This window comes from Embiotoca jacksoni, unplaced genomic scaffold, assembly GCF_022577435.1.
Source record: "Embiotoca jacksoni isolate LCO1_2020_lvr unplaced genomic scaffold, fEmbJac1.0.p SCAF_15, whole genome shotgun sequence".
In the NCBI taxonomy this organism is placed as follows: domain Eukaryota; kingdom Metazoa; phylum Chordata; class Actinopteri; family Embiotocidae; genus Embiotoca; species Embiotoca jacksoni.
Window position 1 is genome coordinate 9104477 of NW_027185285.1, and position 20976 is coordinate 9125452.

Consider the following 20976-nt stretch of genomic DNA (forward strand, 5'->3'; position numbering starts at 1 on the left):
CATTCATTACCTAGAGAGGTGAGAGAAAAGTGAATGAAAGCAAGCCAATACACTCCACTGCATACATATGTGACAAACACATTGTACTATACAAGATATGAATTCAGCTAATTAAACACACAACGCGCTTGTGTGTTTACAGTAAGCATTGGGCAAATAATCAGCTATGTTGAAGGTTTTCTAACAAGTGTAATCTCCCTCCATCTATCTTTCAGAAGAGAATTTTTAGGAACATTTTAAAGGTCCCATATTGCGTACGTTCAGATTTCCTTTTCTTTCGTTTTTTTTTTAAATTATAAAGCAGGACTGAGTGCTAAATAAATACTTTGAAAGTTTCAAAATGCTCAGTTCACAGACAAATGCACACAGCCCGTATTGAGCCGTTGTGCATTGGACATTTCACATGAGGGTGAGTTTGTGACATCACAAATTCACGCTTCTCCAATAGCGCAGCCCAGCGCCCAACCTTTTACATGGAAGACAACACTGAGCGGTTAGTCTGTCGCTGAGCGAGCAAGCTACAAAAAAAGAATAGAAAAACGTGGTTGGCCTGGGGGCACGCCACTCAGAAAAGAGTCATCCAACCAGAGGAAAGGGCCGTTGACATGCTCCTTAAAGACACAGACACAAAGCCTGTTTTTGATAGAACTCCAGACAGAAGCTAAAACTATATAAAGATGTTTTTTGGTACTTTAAATGACTAAAATATCTTCTTATGAACATTAAGACTGCAGATAAAACACTACAAAAGTGTAAAATATGGGACCTTTAACATGCAGATCATGTCAAAAGGGATAGCAGAGTATAAAATGCTTCCATCTGAACCCAGAACAAACAGACCTCTGGTCTTTTATCAAACGTGACATAATTTGTGGTGGTGAGTGTGCCTGATAATACAACAGATCCTCAGTTTCAGTTTAATTTGTCTTTTTTTTTCCTGACTCCTTTCTTCATAATTTCCAAAAAGGAGAAACTTAAAATAGCTTTCACCACGAAGACACTCGATCGCTTTTTGTGTGTCTGCAAAACCCCACCACATCCCTGCAGCGCAATCCAAAACAGGACAGACACAACATTTAAAAAGTTGGGTGGAAGTCTTGAAACCAAGATCTTTACAAAGGCTAAAGTAGAACATCCCTCGGAGCCCTACCAGCAGAGTCTGACAGGATTATCCCCGTGTGAGATGTACTACGGTCAAATAAACTCAAACTAAACTAAATACCTATAAATGACAGGGACATTAAAAGAGAACCGTACCAACACGAAACACAAATTTACCTTCGGGCGTTAATAATTTCCAAAACAACAACAAGCCGAGTTCTCTTTATTCATCATCAGCTGCCAGTTACTACGCAAAAAAAAAAAAAAAATACACGACAAATATTTAACATACTCTGAAGATTGTAATTCGTCATGCGCAAAAAGGAAGGTAAAAAGTAAACATCACAAGGCCTCAACCTGACATCTGCACGACTAACAATGCCACAACATCCCAGAGGTGAGGGAGGAAAACCGTGAAGACCTCATGCGGGCGGGCGAAACATCTGCATCCGAGTTGAAGCATGCACGCGTGCAATCGCACGCACGTCTGCATTGAGGTGGGGAGTCATATTCAGCTGGTCATGCATATGCATGGGGCATGTGCACATATGGCACAACCAAGCTGCGCCCCGCCAAGAATACCGACGGCTGCGACACACAGGCACGACTGTCACTCAGTGACACAATGTTTGTACACACGATGCGTTGGTGTGAATACTTTTCTCCGTCCATCTATAAATACCGTTAGGTAAGTGGAGAGATAGCGAGAGGCTATGTATTTGAGGTCAGCATGTAGGCTCTTTTCAACACACACACACGCACACGCGCACACACACACACCCACACACACACACACCCTTGCTTCCTCTTCTGAGAATGGGGAAGAAGCTCGTGTTCATATCAAGTGTGCAGAGCCAGCACATGGAAACAGAGCATCAGACTGGCTTTGTTACAGATTTACAGCCTCTGGAACGTGTGGAACAACAACTCTGTGTCGGTACCAACAACATGGCAGTAACTCTCGGACAGACTTGCGACATCACACGTTGCATTTTTTTTTTTTTATTATTTTTTTTTTACAAAAATAAAAAAGCTGCCAGCACATGCCTCCTTTTTCCTTCTGTTTCTGAGCAGTAAAAACTAGCTAAATACCTTTCCCCTCCACCGTGGGAGAACCACCCAGGTGGAGGTGGGGTGCAGCTTGTCTGTCATCAGAGGAAAATGTTGCCCAACATAGTCATAGCTTTCACATCCTAACATGCTCCTGCAGTCAGGGGGGTTTTGATACAACCAAGACAAAACAACGGCGCGTTTTCAAAAAAAAAAGGTAATGGGCCAGTCTAAAGCTCGCACATGCTCAACTTCATCCTGATGCCGGTCAAAATTAAGGATCAAAAACGTTTAATAAGACTACTGCTGCAAGTCACGAGTCCTCTTGTAGCTTTGTTTTAACACCTGTAACAAAATATGACACACTTCCTTCTAACACCGTACACAGGATGTGATGTCATCAAACCTTGTGTTAACAATACAGAAGCTCTGAATGTTAAAGAGGAGTTTAAAAGCTATATATATATATAAAAAAAAGGACTGATGTCAACATTTCCCCGACATTATGTGGATCTAAATAGAAAATGGCCAAACTGTGAAAATGACCTCTAATATTACTAGTTCACCTTTAGGAGCGCGAGCAGACGTGAACTGAAACGCCTCCAACTTCCGCAAACGCTCTTGGGTCAATAGGAGGTGAGGTCATCGATTTGTATTGACAACTAAACTCCATTGTCTCATCAATCCTCATGAGAGAGACCCGCTTTACCGATTTCCTGGACAAACCCAGATAAGACCTTGAATGTGTCGTCTGGCCTGCGGAGCGCGACACCGAAGGCAGATGAAGACCGTTTCTGATCTCTCTCTGTACCGGAGGGCACAACAGCTCGGACATCACGGGCATACATAATACATAAGGGAAGTATGAGATGAGGGGCAGTGTCCTGTTTCTCCTCCAGAACTGCTGACCTGTGCATCAACCCCCCCCCCCCCTCTCCGCCCCCCCTCCACCCTCCACCCTCCTCCACTCATAGTGAGGTAAGTCCCCATCTAATGAGTCCAAGCCCATATCCCTTTGCTGAGTGTGCAGCCACTGCAGCCAAGTGCTTTGAGTGGGTAGATAGGGCCAGAGGACAGACACGCTCTTTGCACGCTGATCAGGTGAGCTATTTATGAGACGATAAAAGCATTTTTCCACGTTTAGGAGGGGGGGGGACTGAAATGATGCCCCGATGGGGTTGAAAGTGTGCACCAACCACGCGACGTCGTCCGCTATCAAAATATGCACGTACAGATGTTTTTGTTTTTGTTTTTTTGTTTTTTTTTACCTCTGTGGTGGTTAAACGTGATGTTAATATGTTAAGAAACCAAATGCGCACGGGTTCAACGGAGGCCACCAAAGACGCGACCGCAGCCGCGTGGCGTCTCCGTGTCACTGCAGCTTACTGCTCAATTAGCTCAGCGGCGGCGAAGTAGCTATCTGGCGCCATCTAGTGGCCACATTTTTTTTTTAATTTTATTTTATTATTTTTTTTTTATTTTTTTTTTTATTATTTTTAATTTTTTTTTTTAAATCAACTTTTGACTGTTGAGGATTTTGTAGGTGAATTATCCCAACCGTTGCGCCTTTCTTTTAACTTTAAGTTTGCTTGTTGGAAATGGCTGTACTTCCTCTTACCTGACGTGAGCAGCTTTCTCCTCCACGTGCGGCTCGAGGCCTGCCATTAGGTCGCTGCTTGGAGGGACAACACGTTGTAGAAACATTCACTCTGCGGTAACGTTCATTAACCTGCATTAAATACACTTTTCTGTCGTGTTTAAACTCGTAAAAGAAAAAGAAAAAAAAATGTGCACGCACAAACAAGCGTCTGACGTACACGCTGACGTAGAGGTTTCAGTGACGTCACACAATTTATATTAGGGCCCGAGCACCGAAGGTGCGAAAGCCCTGTTGTTATTTTATTGGTATTTATTTGTATTTAGCTTTTTAGCCTCTTTTAATTTGAAAGGTATGCCTTGTTTCTCCCCCTTGTCTCGTTGTTTACCTCTGTCTTTAAATGTTATATGTTTGTTAAAGAAAATTGTTTTAAACAAAGCTGCTTTCCCAAAAATGCTCTGGCTTTGGTTGAAACATCTACTGGTGGAACTGGTCAGTTGTTGTTTTGTTAAGATTTTATGTTGTTTTTTTTGTTTTGTTTTTTTGCCTTTATTGGATAGACACAATAAGGTACAAACAGGAAAATGCGGAAAGAGAGCAGGGGGGTTACATGCAGCAAATGGTCATTCTGGCCGCAGCATGAAGTGTTTGCTCAGTTAATACATTTTGTTGTTGTTGTTGTTGTTGTTTTAAAGTTACTGGAATAGAGATGAGGGCTTTTGTGAAACATTACTTCAGAAAGATGTCCGTTAATATTTCCATAGTATTAGCCTGTTTAAATTCATAAGCAAAAACACTTTTACTGTCGTTCATTCATAAAATAGACGTTGAGCGATAAATCCTTCAAAAACAACGAGGCGCAGGAAGGCAGTGGGATGGTCCAAAGTTGGAAAGTGAACCTTAGATTACAATGCAATTGAGTCAGAAGTATTCATTTTTAATACTTTGATAATTGCATCTGTATATAAAAATTCAACTCTGTACACTCTCTACATTTTTATTTTTATTCTTACTAATTCATCCTAGGATTTGTATTACTTATACTGTATTAAATAAGTGCAATAAATTGAGTAAGACAGACTACATTTACTAAATTAGTGCACTGTGCATTTTCTGTTGCATTATAAAAGAATGAATTGTTTTTTGTAAGGCCATTTTCAGGCCTGCTGCAATTTATGTTATCCATTTGGAAGATAAAGTATCTTTAGTTCTTGTGTTCCTAATAAAATACTGAATTTATTTGATTAGGACTGCACATAAAAGGGGATGAGGAGAAAAAAAAATTTGCTCAAAAAAAATACTAAAGCTAAACTCAGTGTTGATTTGACTATAAAGTTATATTTTTTTAAACTGAAAAGTAAGCAACACCTCCCCCTTAGGCTCGTAGAAAACTATCAGACAAACAGGATGGAAAAAGTGTTTATTAAGATGTTGATACAATGTGGTAACGCACATCAAATCCCAGATTAAAACACAGTTTATTCCTTTTTGTTTTGCAACTGACATTATTTTCTGTAATTACAAGAGTGAACAAAGCCAGGAAATACTATTTAGTCATTTCTTAAAAGGAGGGAATATTGCAGTGTCAGGGGGAGTAAGCTCTCTCGGAGGAGTTCAGAGGGACAGTGGAGGTAGAATTCCTCAACAGCCATCTGTACCCTCGAGAAATAGACTCTCATCGGGGACTTCCAGGGAATAAAACTTACGATTTACCGAGTGTAACATCGTGTGACATTTCTTCTTTGCAAATACTTCCCTGGAGCTTGAACTGTTGAGAAAGTACGATCATGATCAACTCACTCACTAGAGTCTTTGTGTTAGCTGACGTCATTGAAATGATTAAACCTACACCAACTCCTCATTGGCCTTCAAATCAAGCCATTTAAGTACCAATTACATTCAGGCTTCACGAGTCTGAACTAAATTTCTAATACAATTTAAAAAAAGAAAAAAAAATTCACTGTTAACATTTTAAATATTCTCATTTCGATTAGAAAATAAGACGTTCCTAAAATATTTACAGCCACGCCAACGGTAGATGTCCTCCAACTACAGTGTAATTTGACTTTTTAAAAATATTCACTACTAGTCAAGAAATAACATCATTAAACTGTGTTTATCAAATGTAGGTGCCGTCACAGTGAATCACAATAGAGTGAAAATAAATACAAAACATTACAAAACCTGGACTCTAAAAGTCAAACGCAGAGCCCTAACAAAAGTTATTTATCGTCTCTTTTGACATACAGCAGCCACATGTACATCCCCCCCAGTACATCAAAGTCTGAACTGCTGCTGCTGCTGCCGTGGTTACGCAGCCTCAGGAATGCCATCCTTCCAGTCGCGCCTGCCAGCCGCGCACGGCGAGTATCACTGCAACGCCAGAGGGGCAGCTCTGAATCTCGCTGGGTAAGCAGCGGTCCCTGGTGAGAACGTCCCCGCCCATTTCTCAGATGGCACCAGGCGCAGCAGCACATAAACACCCATCTCAAATGGCGGACAGCCTGCTGCGGGGCCCCAGGAGTTCATTGCCGACTGTACGTCCTTCACACAGCAGCTCGCACCGATTCCCTTTTTAAACACGGGTTATTGACGGCACCCGGCTGCGTTGGGAAATGGCCAGTCATTTTTCAATGTTCGTGTTTAAATAGGTCACCGATGTCAGCACGTGTTGCTTCAGGGAAGAAAGAGAGTGATTCTATGCGTGTCTTCATGCCCACAGATTCATTGGAAGTGGCAACTGACAGTACTCTCGTCAATCAATATTTACCAACACACCTGTGGTGAACAGTCAAGCGTTGATGGTTTATTCCAACGGGAAATATAGCCGATCCAGGTGTTTTTTTAAGCTCCATTAGTTTCTGTTGAGATGAGCATTCGTCTTCATAAAGTGCGTTTGCAGCATCTTGTCAGTTTCCATAACATCCCATTTTGGTATCCAAAAAAAGGACGGACCATTTCAGAAAAACTCATTTTGTTAGAAAACAACTTTTACAAATAAATGCCATTTTCCAGGAGCGTCCCCTGAGCTCAGTTCATCATGAAGGCACAGAATTTACAGATTTGTGGAGCTACTTGGAGAATCGTCCCAGACTAGAAGTTGCTCTCAGTGGTTTCTTCTGGCCTTTTTGGTACTGACGCAGAACAAAGTCAAAGTTGGCCATCGTGGACATGGCATAGAAGACGTTTGCTTTGTCTGGTATGAGCAGCTCTGAAAACAGAAAAACAGGATGAATTGTCGAAGAGGGGGGTTCTTTTTTCTTTTGGCACTATTTGATCAATTCTTTGGAGTTGTTCTGATCTCACCTCTTTCCTGGGAGATGACCTGCGTCAGGGTGAAGTCCTGCCAGTTCATGTGCTCAAGGTGATGCTTCTCCAATGCCCTCTGAATCACCCGAGCAGTTTTGTCCTGGCTGGTCAGCTTTGAAAGACAAAGAATTATAAGTGCTGTTAAACACACCTTAATTACATTTTTGCTTCAGAAAGACAGTTGGAACATTATATTTACCAAAGGTGGATTAACCGTTTGGTCCATTTTACACATTTAAAGTGTGGCTTAAGGGTGAAGGAAGTATTGAGATCCTTATCTGAAAGTCCTATCCCTTTAAAAAAAAAAAAAAAAAAAAAATGTCCTTCTTTGGTAATGACCTGTACTACACAGTGATGCGTGCACGGTTTGAAACTAGAAGCTTGTTCCTACATGCAACCACTGATGAAGTAAAGTTTCTCTTGTGTCCCTAAAATAAGTAAAGTATTTGCACAAACATGCATTTTAGATTTTTGGAGAGGAGTGGATGTTTTAAAAAGTTTAAAACTAGCTTGTTGAGTTTGTCGGTGGAAAAAAGAACAACATCTGGCATAAATGTACTATTCAAAGCAGAGTATTTTATGTCTTAAAATTTCTGCAGGTGATCTTTGAATGATAGCAGCAGCTCTGCACTTTAAAAATAACTCCCTTTTCAAGTATAAATTCTATATTGAAAATGTACATTTGTACACAGTTGGATCAATAAGTTCTGAGAGTGCTCCAGTTGTGCATTAAGGGCACACGGAGCACACTACGGTGCTGCAAATGTGCACACAAAAACGTTGTAACTCAGGAGCTGCTGATGTTGTTTAAGATACGAAACTTTGAAATGTTTGCTTCCTCCTGCTCCATGCTCATCACAGTGCTCTGCACTGTTTGCACGCAGCAGGAACAGTCTCGCAACTTTTTGATCCCCATATTATTATCAAAATGTAGCCAAAAAAAAACAAAAAACAAAGAAAGTACAAAAAGTGTTAAAAGTAAAGGTATTCTATGCAGAATGCAGCATACCTTATGCATTTATATTTAACTACATTTTAACTTTTATAGTTGGTTGAGGTGGAGGTCATTTTTTGCATGGAACTGGTAACTAAAACAGTCAAACAAATGAAGTCGAGTAAAAAGAAAAGAATTTCCCTCCGATTTTTAGTGCAGTAAAAAAAAAAAGAGGCATGAAATGGAAACACTGAAATACAGTAACATGAATAAAAAGTCAAAAAATACTGCAGTTGAGTAAATGTAGTTCCTATATTATAACATTTGTCACCAATGATGTATTTACAACAAACAAATAATTCACTCAATAACCCTTTTACCTAATATTTATATAAACAGCCGGTACGTATGAAAAATCTTTAACTATGAACGACAACACAAAATCTTAAATAACTGCGTGAGGATAAACTCACCAGGATGCTTTTGTACATGTTGCCGTTGTTCTGGCCCAGATCCACGCTCACCCTGACGATGCACGAGTCGGCCACCTGCCGGTTGTACACGGGCAGCGAGGTCATGGACACGGAGCGCTTGTGGTGGGAGGCCAGAGAAAGCTTCGGCCGCGCACCGCAGCAGGGTGGCGCCGCAGAGCACACGTCCGTCCGGCAGTCAGAGGAGGAGGAGTTGGACAGAGTCGGGGAGTCCGGAGAGGATGATGCTGAGGAGCAGGGAGACGATGAGGACAAGGAGGACGAGAAGGCTTCGGACACGTTGTTGCAAGAGCTGTGGAAGGACTGCAGTGGAGATGAGAGGGAAACGGAAACAAGAGAAAAAAAAAATACAGCTGAGTGCCACTGGGAGTAAGGTCATAATGAGTGTTTCAGAACTGACTGGTCTGCAGGAAACCAAGAGGCTGATGAGTTATTGTGAAGCAGTGAGAACTATGTACCATTAAACCCTCCTCCAGCTGAGCTCCTCTGTTGAAATTCCACTTGTGGAGAGCTGACGCTAGTTTGGATAGCCCTTTAAAGAGGATCTTTCGTGAAGGGAGAATTTGCAAGTTGTGTATTTTACTTCTCATTAGAAATGCTTTAGGGGATTGCTTGGCCGCTGGAAACAGCGAACGTCATTCAGAACTCATTTTGACGAAAGCACAGCATGACAAAACATTTGAAACAAAAACACCACTGTTAGTAGAGCTGACGACAAAGGACGGCCAGGAAGCAGATATGTGACGTTTACCTGCAGTCTGATGGAGCAGACTGAGTTTAGAGAGGAGAGATCGTCCATCTCGGATCCACTGGATCCGGAAGAGGAAACGCTGATCTGGTCAGCGGGGAGCTTCTTAGATCCATCGCTCACTGTCATGAGACTGAGGAAAGAGGTTTGACTTGAGCTTGTTTCAAAGACATTACACCAACTTCATTTCATTATAGGAATAAGAAAGTTTTATATAGAATCATACACGATTCTAGAATGTATTTCATATCACTGCACAAAGCCAGCCATGTGTTAGACATCTGATTCCTTTCACACTGAGGCATAAAAATAGGGAAATAAGAAGTTTGTTCCAGCTGGGACTTCCGTGTGTAAATCATCTGTTTGCATAGTAAAATGTGTGTATTGAAGAAGCGAACTGGACGAGAGGATGATACTCACAAGGAGAGTTTCTTTGTGAGAGTGCGGTGGCTCCAGGCTGAAGGGGAACACAGATCCATCGGAGGCTCCAGCAGTCTCGACAGCTCATAGCTGGAACAAAGCACACATTAGTGCTGCAAACCTCGAGGACAGCTTCTCAAGTACCGAGAAAGTCTTTGTTCCTGTTATTGATTTGTCAGAATAGAGGCGCTAAAGGAGTTAATGCACATGTTTGTTATATTTTTAAAACTTCCATGTTGTTATTTAGCCTGAAACAATGGCGTGGTTAAATCTGGGAATTTTATTTTATGAAAAAGGTTGTTGGTATCTGCAGGTTGATTTGCTAAATAGGGGTACATGGTCTGAAAATTTTGGGAAGCTCTGTTCAGGCTAACGGGAGCTGACTGGCCACATGTGGAAGCAGGAGGCATGTGATTGGCTGAAAAGTCAGATGGTCACAACTGTTAAGACAACCGAGAGTATAAAATAATGGTTTTATATATATATATATTATATATATATTATTATATACGATAAAAACACATTGCATAATTATAAACCGGGTTTTAATCATTTCTTGCATTTTACATAAATTAATTCCTAAATTATTAGATTACGTTAACATTTTACTTTTTTTAAATTTACTTTATCATTAACAAATTACTTATTTTCCATCTTTAAATCATTCACTGTTTAAAACATAAATAGATTAAACTGTAAAATATTTAGAACTATGCAGAAAATATTCTGCATTATAACCAGAGTTTGTTCGTATGAATATGTCACAAATTATTGTACTGTAAATATAAAAAACACAAATCCTTTATGACGAGTTTGACTGTGACAGGATTATATGCAAGAAATGATTAACTGATCAGAGGCCAATTCTCAGTTGAAGTGCATACTGACATGAATTACAGTTCATACTTCAGCCATGTTAAAGCAACACATTTTTATTCGTTCCCATGGAGTCTTAACTCGTCTATGATGGAAGAAAAGTTTTTACAATGCAGATTTCCAATTATGTAACTACTTCTAAACTTTTATTATGCTCTCGGCAGGCCCTGCTCTAGTTGTGATCTTGTCCCATGGTACGTTAAAGGTAGTGGGGGAAATAAACCAACACTTTGTTCAGCTTACCTCTCCTGATCAGTGAGCAGCTTGTGTCCCCGCAGCCAGGCGACGATTCCGGGGTGATGGGGGAGGTTGTACTGGGAGCAGGACACCTGCAGCACACGGATCTGTGACAGAACATCAAATTCCTGTAGAGACAGAGAAATGCTGATGTATAAACGAGTAAACCAGAGTGACAGACACTCTAAGATGTCCCGAGTCCTGTCATTTGTGTGGTTGCATAATTTTCTAACAAGGTGGAACAACACAAAGACACTTATTTCAAAGTTGTACAGCTCCGTGAATATATGTTTAAAAAAAAATATATGTATGAGCTCACTTACAGTACAACATGTATGACGGAATATGCCAGAAAATGTCCTACCCTCTGTTTACTTTGACAATGCATATATATTCGCCACACCCAAACAGTGTAGTGCTGACAGTGTTATGTGGACACTTTTCACTGCTGTTTTTGACTGCTGTGAAAGAAGGACAAATAAAGGGAAATGCATAAAAGATGACAGTAGAGGAACCACTTACCCTCCTCCTCTTCTCAAAGTTTATTAGTCCACCCTGTCAAAACAGAAGACTGTACTTTAATTTACTATACCAATGATTAAGTGGATAAAATAATAGAAATAAACAAGTGACAAAAAAACTCAAATGTAATTGTTGCAAAGGTGATGAAATTTTAATGTGTACCCTCCTTCACTGCTTTTTTGCGCCAGTGGAGTGATATATGGATGTTAAATAAATTATTATATTGGTTTTAATATCAATATTACTGGATATTATGTTATTGAACAAGAACATTCAAAGACATTTTTGCAAACAATGTTTTCCCTTTGCATTCTATAAAGACTACAGACAAAGGCAGAGTGCCGTATCTGGACTTTACTTTTTATGTTTTGTGTGTTTTTTTGTTTTGTTTTGGGTTTTTCTGTAAAATAATAAGTCCTAAAAGTTCATAAAATACACAGCTTGTGAATAATAATAAGAGTTAAATTATACTGTAGTAAAATACAATAATACACGATAGAAGATATTTCTGTTGTATCTTAACCCCTAAAAGTCAACACTGTGAAATATTGACCTCCACGGTGTCTGGCAGAGCAGTGTCCAGCATGGTGAGAACGGTCAGGTAGGTGCCCAGGTATGGAACCACTCCACTGGACGTACTCTGCAAACAGACAACAGGTAAATACACACCTGTTAAGAGTTACAGCAACTTTCCCGTGCAACTGTATCTATTCATCTTCTTTGAATCCAGTCATTACCTTCTTTTTTTATACTGCGGAGATTGAAAACACAAGGCAGAACCCAGTTAGCAGCACTGTGGGTTCATATTACAGCCCAGGAGAATGTGCATAGGACTCATAAAAGACCTGGGTCTGGTCTATTATTACTGTCCTATAATCCTGGTGATCTGAGGCCATTTGAAACTTGTCCAGCACTGAGCGAGGCTAAAGATAGGTTTGGGTCTCTACCATGCCAGAGATACTCCCCCCCCCCCCCCCCCCCCCACACACACACACACTGAGGGAAATCAGCTCTCTTGTGGGTTTTTTTAAGTTGTATAATATGAGACGGATTTCGCAACCGTCTTTTTTTTTTTTCGAAAAGCTGAAACTCAACCTGTCAGGTCTCTGATGAAAATGACTCCGAGGCACTATCACATGATGTGCTTAGGTTGAACTCTGTGATATAAGGCATGGGCTTCAACTTATGTCCTCAAAACGTCTCACCCTCTGCTCAACCTGAGGTATGGCTTACCATCTGTCTGGGGAGAGGACACCGCTTGGATATCTTTGGAGAAATGTTATCCACAGTCGCTTGGCCTCCATCCTGTCAAAGGCAGGCAGACGGAGTTATATTCAGTTGACGGCTATAAGCACATACACTGGGTCATTATATAAATAAAACTAGCATAATTATCTCATCTGTATGCTCATTTATGTGCAGCATATGTCTGCACACCAGCTTGTACAAGGTGGCTTTGAATGAGCATGTGCATACTGTAAACTGGCTTATGACACAAAATACAAACTCCACTCTTTTCTGGAACTTTTAGTACACATTAACTTGGATTTCCTGTTTAATCTTTTCAAAGGAAGGGAGGCCACCCTCTTAAGTGTTAGTATTAAATATTTGTGTAAAATATTGGCAAACAGGCTCGGGTACTATACATGTATGACCGATTGTGTTTACACAGATACAATCCTTCATCAAAACACCTGAACACAAAACACTGAAAAGTGTAAAGGAGGGAAGAGTCTCATTGAAGCTTCTCATGTCAACTGCTTGGTTGCCGTGTACAGAAAAAATGCTGGTGATCTCTTGACTTCAGAGAACACAAGACGCCTCCAACGCAGCTGACTGAAGGAGACTACGTTAAATCAAAGGGTGACCGGGCTTTTTCCATTAGGGCCCATCGACTTTGGAACGACCTCCCTGAGGAGATAAGGCTTGCAGAATCATTGACTTCTTTTAAATCACTTCCTAAAACACATTTTTATGGAATTGCTTTTAAGTGATGTCGTCCTTTTATGTCCTTTTATGCAGTTCTTTTGTTCCCCCGTTTTTGTTTGTTTACTTTATTAATTAATGTATTTGTTTGTTTTCTATTGCATTTGCTCATTTTGGTTATTTGTTTGGTTTTGTTGTATTCATTACCTTTATGGTATGGTCTTTTTTGCCTCCTGTTTTCTTAAATGTTTACCGGTATTGACGTTATGTATGACTATGCTTTGCTTCTCTGTAGAGCACTTTGTAAACTATGTTTTTAAAGGTGCTATGTAAATGAAGTTATTATTACATGGGAAGAAAGAAAGAAAAAAAAATGGGAACACAATGTGCTTGAGGCCTCTCGTTTCCCATTAACAGTGTTAAATATTTCTGTAAATATTCACTCAAAAATGAATTTTTTTAATAATTAAAAGAGAAAAATGCATGCACGTGAAGACAATCATTTACAAAACATTTGCAGTGTGTGAAACAATCTTTGTACTAAGTCCCTAATCAAAACTTCATGTTGTAATTTCCATATTCAGCTGCTGTGCTAAAAACTGCTCCTGTCATTTGTCATTCTAAATGTATGCGAGGCTGACTTTATCTTCTCTCAATAATGTACATGTCAAGATTCATTGCAGTTGTGAAGCAGGTTTGTCCCTGATTTCAGCCAGAAAAAAGTGCTTTGAGATTGCTAAGGTGATAAAATGCTAAAGTGCAGACCATTTATCATTTAACATCAACAAATGAAAGTGCAACACAAGTGGAACCAAGGCTAAAACCCATATGACATAAAAAGTCAGACTTGCTCTACAGGTATATATGCTTTTCAAACAAGTTTAAACTAGCGATGCTCATCGAGTTTCTAGAATCCAAATTAAACTTTATGAAATAAGAAAAAAAAAAAGCAGACTTATCTCGACTTGTCTAATCCTAAACCTGTTTACAAAAACTCCAACCAGAGGAAACTATTAATATGACAACATTTCAATGTTTCGGTCGTTAATGTCATGACAACGCTGGCAGCAAACAGCTACCAAATGCACGCTGCACCATGGGAAACAGTTTCTCAAAATTTGTTTTTGTTTTACGCATGCACTCAAAACAAACCCACATACAACTTTTCAGGTCGAACTCCACGACTTGGAGAAAACTTATGTTCAAATTACTGGTGCATGTGAGGGTTCAGGCTGTAAAACACTGAAGTAAACGTAGGCAGCTTCTTCCTCACCTCCACCAGCAGCTCTCTGTTGGTTAGAACACAGTTCTCATCAGGGAAGGTCTCCCAGAGGTTATCAAACGTGGTCATGCTATCCCTACAAAGAGAACAAAGAAAACAAAGACAATATGAATATTTAATCCAGTACCAGATATCTTAATAATTAATGATTACACACAGTGACTGGTGTTAAAATTTGACATATCGCTGCTTCCTTGAACTGCTTGCAGGATGTTCACAACAGAAAGAGAACAAGGTGAAGTTATGCTTCACTTATCCTTGAACTTATGATAACTCACTGCAATGTTCAAAACCTAGCTCAGAATAAAGGTTAACCTAAAAGGGAGACATTCGCTGACTTGCTCCGTCACTGTCACTGAATTGCACTTGATGAGGGTTCAATGGCCTCATTAAAGCACGACCATAGAGACGAACAGATAAAATGTGGTCCTTGAAACGGTCGTAATCCAAATCGTACCTGCTGACTGCAGCCCAGGTCTTCCTTAGCCTGTAAACTGCATTCGACTGAAGGGCTGACAGGATCGCCCTGAGAGAGGAGAAGTTCTTCAACCGACGACAATCCTGCAGAAGAAACGACTTCCACTCAGTGGATTCAAGTCTTCAAAAATGCAACCAAAACAGACATGTTTCACTTCAACAGTATCAGACATTAAAAACCTCCTGACCGACCTGTGCTACTTTGATCCACTTCTCTATGATGCGAGCCCTTTGCGCTGGCGAGGTGGGAGGCAGGCGGGAGGAAGTGGGACTAGAGTCTGAAGGCTGACAGAGCAGCGACATGATGACCTGGTTGGTGACGGCATTGAATTGCCCGATGGTGGCTCGGATGGTGGGAGACATGTTTTCCTTCTTGTCCCTTTGCGACCACACGCAACCCAGACACTGGTAAGGTACCACTTTGACAAACAGAGCCTGAAATGTCAAGAGAACAAATCATCAGTGTAATACAGTATGAAAATGAAATAGCGTGATACTAAATGTATCCTGTAACATACAGAGTCCATTCGAGTGAGCTGTTGAGCAATGGTTGCAGCAGAGAAATCCATGACGCCTCCTTGATCCAGAGAGTTTTCACATCCTGAATCCTCATCAACACATCCCTCCTCATCTTGCTCAACATCGGCCACGGCACAACCGGCATTTGATGTCACTTCTGAAGAAACACACAGCAGCAATCATGAAAACGTGAGCTTGAAAGAAACACAGGATTTTAACATGGCATGTGGTTGAAGGCCTTATTGCTGTGGGACGGTGTTATGTGGTGGAGCGTCACCTTCTTTCTGGAACCTCTTGAGCAGCGCCTCAGCTTGCCCAGCCAGAGAGGAGAAGTTGGGTTGGCTGCGCATGTTGTCGTGCACCGCGGAGCTGATACTCAGGTGATCCAGCAGCAGCCTGAGCGCCGGATGCGGGGGAGGGTCCCTGAAGTCCTCACTGTACTCATCCAACCATGTCTGGACAAAGGCCAACAAAGAGCTGGGGAGTCAGAGGAGGAGTCATTACATTTTAACAAATTAAGTGAGACTTTAAACCAGAGTGACACCAAAAAGGATCCAAAAATGTAAATATATCCACCTACCTCCTGCAGCATTCACTGTTGTCCAGATCATAGGAGGCACTGTCTCTGTACACATAAAAATAAGAATAAAAATCACACGTGTTTTTTTTGTATGTATATTTTAAAGAGTCATTTGCCCCTGCCCAGCAGCTATCCCATCCCTGACCGCAAATCCTCCTAACCACAGTCCAAAACCTCCTTGGGCATAATTGCTGTTGTTGAAAGGCTGCAGATAATGAGCACCTACCAGGTACTTATTATTACATTGAAGCTGGCAGGAGATTGTTGCTTTGTCAGGGAAACATTGTATGAAAAACTCCTTACACAACATGGTGACTTGCCATGTGCAACCAACAAAGTTGTTTTCCAAGGATCGAGCAGAAAAGAGATGACTCATCACCTGTGGCTCTGCTTCATGGACTTTCTTATCAGGCAAAAAATAAGCAGAGAAATAAGGTAAATGATATATCTATCGAGCAACTAGTGGAAACATGAACCCAGTTCTGTATTTGCTTAAGATGACATGGGCTGTTATGGTTTAGGATTCGGGAGGTCTCACATAGCGCATCCATATGTCATTCTGCAGAAAGTGAAAAAAAAAAAAAAAAATGCTCTGGCTTCTTTGAACCAATCACGATCGTCTTGTGTGGTTCTGAGCCCTGGATGCACAGACAGTGCCCGAGTCAAGTAGCGTCGGCGGGTTGACTAGTTTTTGGTGGACCATTCACACGGGAGATGAGCCCTGGCATTCAAATGGCTAATTCCCTGCAAAAGACTGAAAAGAACCAAGCGGGCCCGCTTTATTGCAGGAGCCAAATCTTTGTCAAAACTTGCCAATTTCAGCATACAAGTCGCTGCTTGGAAACTGTTGTTGTGGTTTCTTGTTGCAAAGGGGATTTTGAAAACGTTAGCACACAGATAGCAGAAAAGGAGCCAAGATGGAGTCAGACTAGGTTTATGGTTAAAATGGGGAACATGAGACCTTGTGAAGGACCCAGGTAACATACTACCCTCCCCCTTATCGTCTTCAGTACTTGCTAAAGATTAAAAAAAATTAAAAAAAATTAAAAAAAAAAGACCATAGACGTGTTAATTACTGAGTTTTAAAGTTGCTGACAAGAAGATTTTGTTACCTTCAGACAGCACTAAGCTAACTGTTTCCCCCTGTTTTCAGTTTTTATGCTAAACTAAGCCTACTGGCTGCTGGCAGTAGCTTCATATTTACTTTAAAGACATGAAAGTGGTATCAATCTCCTCATTTCACTCTGCAATGTAAATGATTTTCCCAGCATGCCTTCCATTAAGAGACTGTACCTCTGGAAGAGCAGCTCGATGAGCTGTGTGGTGCTGGTGAAGGTTCTGTACGTGGAGAGGAGGATCCTGCTGTAGTCCTGCTCCTGGCAGCGTCCGACCAGGAGGTGACTCACGAGCAGGTCCAGGGTGGCGGCCTTCAAGCGACGCATCTTGCAGGTTCGGTACTGGACGAAAGCCGAGCACGGACTCGTCTCACCGGGGTTGGGGGAGGAGAGGACGGGCTCGCGACGAAGAGTGACCCCATAGACCGCACCGTCCTCGATCTCCTCACCCCACTCCTGCACTGGGTTCTGGGAATGGAGGAGGCGGGAAACAAAGGTTTGAGGTGAAGACAAATGTCCTGCATGTATCTCAAATATATGCAGGTAAAGGTGGCATACACAAATGTAATTCAATCAGTGTCACTGGTCACACCATTAGCCACTGAAGAGGTAAAAATAGCAGCAATCGTGGCAAAACAGCCAGGTGAAGCTACTACAAAAAAAAACAAGTGACACAACACCCCACAGAGATTCAGCTGACCTCATACCAACCACAACAACTACGTAATATTTGATTAAGCGTATAATCATAATTCCATAAGTCCACAGTTACATACAGGTTCATCTCTATCATTGTCAGATGCCCTACCACTTAATATGCTGAAGCTATACATATCTAGATATTCAGATAGATATATTTTATTGATCCCCACGGAAATTGTTATGTTTGATTTTTCTATTTATACAACTGCAACACAGCAACCTACAATTTCCCAGAATTTTGTCGGCACACGTGAATGTTTACAGACAATTATAGGATTTCAAAAAGGTTAGTACATCCAATTTTACATCAAAGCAACAGCAAACCAAGACAAATGCAAAATGTCAACGAGCTCCAGTGACCAATGAAAAAGAAGCGCGGCGGAGGAGCGTGGGTGATTGGTTCAGCAGCGGGAGTCATGATTTTACTGAAACATCCTGGTTTGTTACAGATTCAGACAAGAGGTCAGACCTTGTTTGATCACAGCGTTAGCAACAGCTCCTCCAGAGAGTTCAAGAGCACTTAAGGCATCGTCCACAGCGGAACCGGGTTTATCGAATGGTAATACGGAGAGCCTTGTTCAGGCTTTCAGATTATCTGTACTATAACAAGACAGCAGCTGTGTCGCATAATTTCAAAAGGCTGGTCGAAGGGAGCTAGTAAATAATATGCTAATTCTGTTTCAATTAAGACTATAGTGTGTGCAATATGAGGATACATCACAAGTGACAAAAATCTATCAGTTTCTTGTCCATTTTAGTTTTTCTAGTTTTCGTTTTTACGATCAAAATCAAATTTAAGTGCGGATCTACCTGTGCAGTTAATCCAATGTGAATGCAAAAGATTCAATCTCATAATTAGTCGTTTTATCCACAGAATAAATGCATAAAGACAGCCGTAGCTGCTCCCATTATACTCCATTAAGGGGCTACTCAAGTGATTTCATATCACACTCCCACAAAGCTTCTCAATGCATTTCAAAAATAATTGGTCAAAACCGATGCAGCTGCAGGCTGAGGTATTCTGACTTTTAGCTTGGATCCTACATTTCCCATTTCTTTCATGTAATTTTCCTGTGCATTACATTCAAACACCGTGTCCCATTTTAAAATGCAGACTTTCCGTTACATTTTTCTTTTTAAACTCCACAAGCACAATCCAAAACAACCCCGATGACGTCACCATGACATCACCATGACATCAACGGGGTAATGTTTTCCAACTTGATAAACCTCTTGCAGAGTAAGAGAAGATGTTTGTTTTCAGGTTCTGAGTAAACTAAACTTGACGTGTAAACTCTGTGGACTGGACCTTTAAATACATCGTGCAATTACATAACAGCCTCAGGCGTCAATAACATCTCTTCTGTCTAATCCATCCTGGTTATAGCTCACAGATCTATACAGCTGCCCTCCAACAAAAGCAAGAACATTCAATATGTTGTTTTTTTTCTGAGCTGTCTGAGCTTTCAGATCTGAATGAGTCCATAACAATACACACCTTCTGATAAAACAGTGTCTATGGACATATAGTTCTATAGTTAAAGTCATGTCCGGACAATATGGGCAATATTACTGTCTAAATGCTGCAAGGATCATAACAGAAACAGCCTGTTAAACAGCCCCACAGCAATCAATTCAAATCAGCTACCCAGAGTGGGAGGACTCTCATGCTCCTACGTAAACAATTATTCATATTTCAATGTGTTTAGGCAAAAAGTTCAGCCTCTGTGTCTGCTCAAGTTCACCAGTATCACACAAACCCCATTGTCCTCCATATAGAAGCAACAGTCATGGAGTCAAACAGAAAAGTGGGCATTGTGTTGCCCTCAGTGTCGGTGATGTGCTGGTGGTACTAAGCACTGCAAACAGCCAAATGTAAATCACAGTAAGAACATTTCATTCATGGATGATTTGATTGTGTAAGGTGATCAGAACCCTCTACAGGAGTCAAAAACCACGGGGCATCATCTGTTCGAAGCAACTTAAACACAGGGAAGCAAACACACTGACCTTCTGCAGCCTGAGCTTGTGTCTCTAATAAATCAACATTGTTTTTGAGTCACATAAGCATGCAACGGTCTGAAACATAAAGATTATTTAGCAATCCTCACGTTGCACCTCTTTCTCCCAAACCAAAGATGGCAGCTAACATCCTGTTAGTCCTTGCTTAAATTGGGCATGATCCTAAAATACAATTTTTGCTATTATACTGGCCTCACTTCCGAGCTATAAAATAGCAGGTGAGTAGTTTTGTTAGAGGCACCTAAAGAATGTCATAAATATCTGGAGAAATATTCATCCAGATAGTTGAGGGCTGCGCATGAAGTGGTTTCAAAAAGGCTTTTAAAACAGAATATTTGTCAGAAAAACTTCAACACAGACCGACATATTTGCTGTGACTTTATCTATCAATCAGTGTGTCAAACTTACCATAGTTAACTCCCATTTTCCCATCTCGTCTCGTCTAAGGAGCGTCGCTTTTCATCTTGACAGGAACCGGAATGAAAATAAACTTCCAACTTCTCCCAGTAGAAAGTTTAGGGCTGCATCTTGATTTAACTTTAAAAAAAAAAAAAGTTTCAGTTTCTTGTCTGGAGCTACATTTATCCGCCTGTATTACAATGACAAAGATGACTTTGAGCGCAGAGTCTTCACTACATTTTAAGCCTGCATAGAAAGGCGTTGATCTGCTCCCATGCGGCGGAGTGAATCGGAATCAACGCCGAGGAGATGTGAAGGTGTTCCGGCTTGTTTTCTGTCAGTTCAGAGAGGTGATGTGGATCCAACGACACCCGCTGAGTGAAACTCGCTGGGATATATAGTGGGAGGTGACTTTGTGAGGCGTGTCGAGAGAGGAGGTGTGCCTTAGTGTGTGTGTGTGTGTGTGTGTGTGTGTGTGTGTGTGTGTGTCTTCTTTTTAACCCTTTGCGAAAAAGGCGAAACAAAACAGTTTGTTGGTAAGTTGAAGGACCTGCACAGGTTAGGGTCAATTCATGTCCATCAGATAGATTTGAGTCTGTTCATGTCAGTGAGGCCTCTTCCACAGCTCTACTTACCTTCACACAAGTAGGAGTTTCCATGCAGGACTTT

The 20976-nt window shown here is 41.0% G+C and overlaps 1 protein-coding gene across 1 annotated transcript; it reads right to left on the reverse strand.

Moving 5' to 3' along the window:
- Nucleotides 1–5153: 5153 nt before the first annotated feature.
- Nucleotides 5154–20667, reverse strand: LOC138198138 (ral guanine nucleotide dissociation stimulator-like 1). The gene is made up of 17 exons (XM_069149351.1): nucleotides 20317–20667; nucleotides 17363–17652; nucleotides 16070–16114; nucleotides 15767–15966; nucleotides 15489–15646; nucleotides 15163–15405; nucleotides 14951–15054; nucleotides 14485–14569; nucleotides 12519–12590; nucleotides 11839–11925; nucleotides 11286–11318; nucleotides 10770–10891; nucleotides 9651–9740; nucleotides 9234–9363; nucleotides 8465–8785; nucleotides 7055–7169; nucleotides 5154–6959 (listed from the first exon to the last, which is right to left on the reverse strand). Exons 1-17 carry the CDS (start codon nucleotides 20338–20340, stop codon nucleotides 6820–6822), a joined length of 2259 nt encoding a protein of 752 aa, XP_069005452.1. The 5' UTR covers nucleotides 20341–20667; the 3' UTR covers nucleotides 5154–6819.
- Between the last annotated feature and the right edge of the window lie 309 nt (nucleotides 20668–20976).

Bases quoted from the DNA above. Each gene is read 5' to 3' on its own strand.
- LOC138198138 (XM_069149351.1), bottom strand. From the start codon at position 20,340: ATGGGAAAATGGGAGTTAACTATG. The intron at 15,647-15,766 runs GTGACGCTCCAC...GTGTTTCTTCAG, and splicing joins CAAGAGGTTCCAGAAAGAAG to AAGTGACATCAAATGCCGGT. The intron at 15,406-15,488 runs GTATGTTACAGG...TTGACATTTCAG, and splicing joins AGCTCACTCGAATGGACTCT to GCTCTGTTTGTCAAAGTGGT.